General features: G+C 36.5%; 1 protein-coding gene across 1 annotated transcript; it reads right to left on the minus strand.

Annotated features, from left to right (window-relative positions):
* Nucleotides 1-2056: 2056 nt before the first annotated feature.
* LOC104942970 (olfactory receptor 142-like) lies at nucleotides 2057-2998 on the minus strand. Its single transcript, XM_010768284.1, has one exon. It carries the CDS (start codon nucleotides 2996-2998, stop codon nucleotides 2057-2059), a length of 942 nt encoding a protein of 313 aa, XP_010766586.1.
* Between the last annotated feature and the right edge of the window lie 274 nt (nucleotides 2999-3272).

A 3272-nucleotide genomic window follows, 5' to 3' on the forward strand; every position in this document is an offset into this window, starting at 1 on the left:
AAGAGATCGATGATCTCAATGGGACCACCTGGTTAAATAAAGGTTTGAGATGAAAGGAAACGCCACCTGGTAAGTTAAGATCCTTCGTCAAGTGGCCCGATCTCCTCATACTTCATTCACTTTCCTCTTTTTTTTGGGGGGTTCTCTATATGCTCACGGCTGCATTTCCCCCTTTAGATATACGATTTCAGGATCGGGGTCTAATCGCCAAAGAATTACCATTTATTATGTGACATGTGTCAATAAATGTTCTAGTACAAAATGAAGTCTCTCCTGATTGAAATGAAGCTTAGCGTAAATTATTTCAGGAAGACTGGTATACTTCAGTCCGCAGCTGCTTATAATCAGCTCATCACGGGCGTTCTCTTTAACCTATTACATTCACCTCGTTCTCCAGCAGCCAATCACCGTGCTGCAGCCAAACTTTAAAATGGTTATCCTCTCTCCTGCAGTCAGCTGTGATTTCAGGACGTCATGCTGCCGCCCGCCTCCTCACCATCCACCTCCTTTCATCATATCCAGTGCCAGGAGAGTTATCCAAAGACCTCATCACACCTCCCCTTCATCCCATCTCCTCATCAAATCCAGATCTTCAGCATCATCACCAGTGTCTAGACCCCGGGGGGTTCTCTATATGCTCACGGCTGCATTTCCCCCTTTAGATATACGATTTCAGGATCGCGGTCTAATCGCCAAAGACTTAACATTTATTATGTGACATGTGTCAATAAATGTTCTCTTACAAAATGAAGTCTCTCCTGATTGAAATATGATAATATGAGAGCAGAATGTGTGAGTGTAAATATATATGCATATGAGAGTGAAAATGTATGTAGGTGAGAGTGAAAATATATGTATTTGAAAGGAGAATATATGTGTGTGGGAGGACCAGTATGAATTACGGCCCGTCCGGCCCCTCATACAAAATAATACAATAACTACAATTTTAAGTACGTTTTCAGTAATAGTTGGCCAACTTTAAATTGTTTGCACCTCTCGGCCACCGTAGACAAGGTATCAAAACGGAGTAACTAAAAAGTGGGATAAAAACAATTGAGTAGTTTTAGGTTTTATATTTTCGCTCATATTATTCCTTAGTGCGATGAGGGGAAACAGGCAAGTGTTCATTCAAAGTGCATTCAATGCAAAATGTAAATATGTTTAGCACAAACCAAAGTTTTATTTAGTGAATGATCAAAATAAGCAATTTAGTGTTTTAGAAAGCAGCTTACTATTTGAACATTTCAAAATTGTAGAAATCCTAGCCTATGATTTTTCTGATTATAAAACGACTTGTTCAAAACAACAGCAAGGCCACAACCATGATCTGTGAACATTTAAGTAAAGATTGTCTCTTCTATAGAGGTCGGACCAGGTCCAGAAACAGTCAAAGTGGGTAATGGACAAATGTCATTATAATGCATTCCATTATGAGGCAATGTTGGAAAACAAATGCAGGCAGAGATACTGTAAGTACAAGACAGTGTACACAAGTGTTAATGTCTGTCTAACTCTCAGGTGAAACATAAAAGAGTTTACTTTTAAAGTTAGATTCCACATCTGTTTTACCTGGTAAATCATTTAGTTATGCAGCTTAAAATTGGTACAGGTTACTTCTCTGTCTTTGATTATCTGTTTATATTTTGTATTTTCAAGATGACAAGTTCAGCTCTCCAAGGTTGAATATTTTATTCTTAATAGTCACTCCTCCTATTTTTTGCAAATCTATCCTTTGTCCTTTGTGCATGTACAGTACACAAATCTGAATTACTGATACTTGTGTTAGAAAACAACATGAGTACATTTAGGTTTTACAATTGCATTCATTTTATTCCATACTATAATAAGGCACGTGTAAATGCAAACTATTTGGTTTACAAGAATCATCTGAAATATGAATACAAATAATTACAAACTATACATTTATGAGTTCAATAGTTGAATGCAGGTTATATAAATATGCTAAAAATATGCCAAATGCAAAAATCATTATGGAAATTATCATATACAATAAAACAAATACACATTATTTTATATTTCAGCTCTTCCACATCATCTAAGACAAAAGCAATTTCATTTTAAAAGTTATAATACCGATTATTCTGTTTCTAATTTTGGTCAATTTAAAACCATAAATCAAAGGATTAATAATAGGAGGTATGATAAGAAATTCTATTGCAATGAAGTTTTGAAGCGGTTGAGGCCAATCTTTTGAACCAATTCGCATATTTGACACATCAAAAAGGATAGCCACAAGAAAAGTGATTAAGGAGATTAAATGTGGCACACATGTCTGCATGAATTTAGCTCTGTTTTCCTTAGAATGCACACATGTTTTGACGAGATACATGTAAGACCAGACGATAAATAAACCATGAAATACGTAAATGATTATTGTTATGTATGCAACTATGTTGTTAACCAAAGTGTCAGCTGGGAAACACGCAAGTTTAACAATAATCCAATTCACACAGAATAGTCTGGTAATATGTGGGCTGCATAACTTTAATCTAGACGTTAGAATAATATTTGTGCCGATAATGCAGGAAGGTGTTAACCAGGAAAAGCAGACTAACAGAAAGACTCTTTGCTTTGACATTATAGAGTTGTATTGCAGGGGGCGACATATAGCCACATATCTGTCGTATGCCATGACTGCAAGAATGGACAGATCACTGCAGGCAAATGAGTACATCACCAGAGCCTGAATAAGGCATCCAGAATAAGAGATAACCTGAACAGGAGAAAGCAGATCCCAGAGAAACTTTGGGTAGAAACCTGTTGTCCCATAAAGTCCATTCATGCAAAATGTGCACAGTAGAATATACATTGGTTCATGCAGGTTTTTGTCCAAGATCACGGTCACAATCAGAGAAACATTTACCAGCACAATAAAACAGTAACACAGTAAAGTGAGAGCAAAGATATAAGCTTGGTAGTTTTCTGTTTCATTAAAACCTGAAAGAACAAACATAGTTATGAGAGAGACATTATCCATCAGAAAATGTTGTTGAACAAATAATGTTGTTCCTTCCCCTGTGTTGTCTACCCCCATCCTTAGAGAGAGAAAAGAGCCACCTGATTGTACTTTGTGTCATTTAAACTTATTTAGAAAACATAATTTGTTCACCTGCTCAGTGTACCTCCATCAGTAACAAAGTGTCTGACTCTGTTCCCTCCTCTCACAGTTATTAATAATTAGTCTGACTACAACTTCACATGAGCTGAAATTCAAACCAGCCAATCAATGATCTGAATGAGCTTTCCTATGT

Source organism: Notothenia coriiceps, unplaced genomic scaffold (assembly GCF_000735185.1).
Source record: "Notothenia coriiceps isolate Sejong01 unplaced genomic scaffold, NC01 NC01_scaffold00005527, whole genome shotgun sequence".
Classification (NCBI taxonomy): domain Eukaryota; kingdom Metazoa; phylum Chordata; class Actinopteri; order Perciformes; family Nototheniidae; genus Notothenia; species Notothenia coriiceps.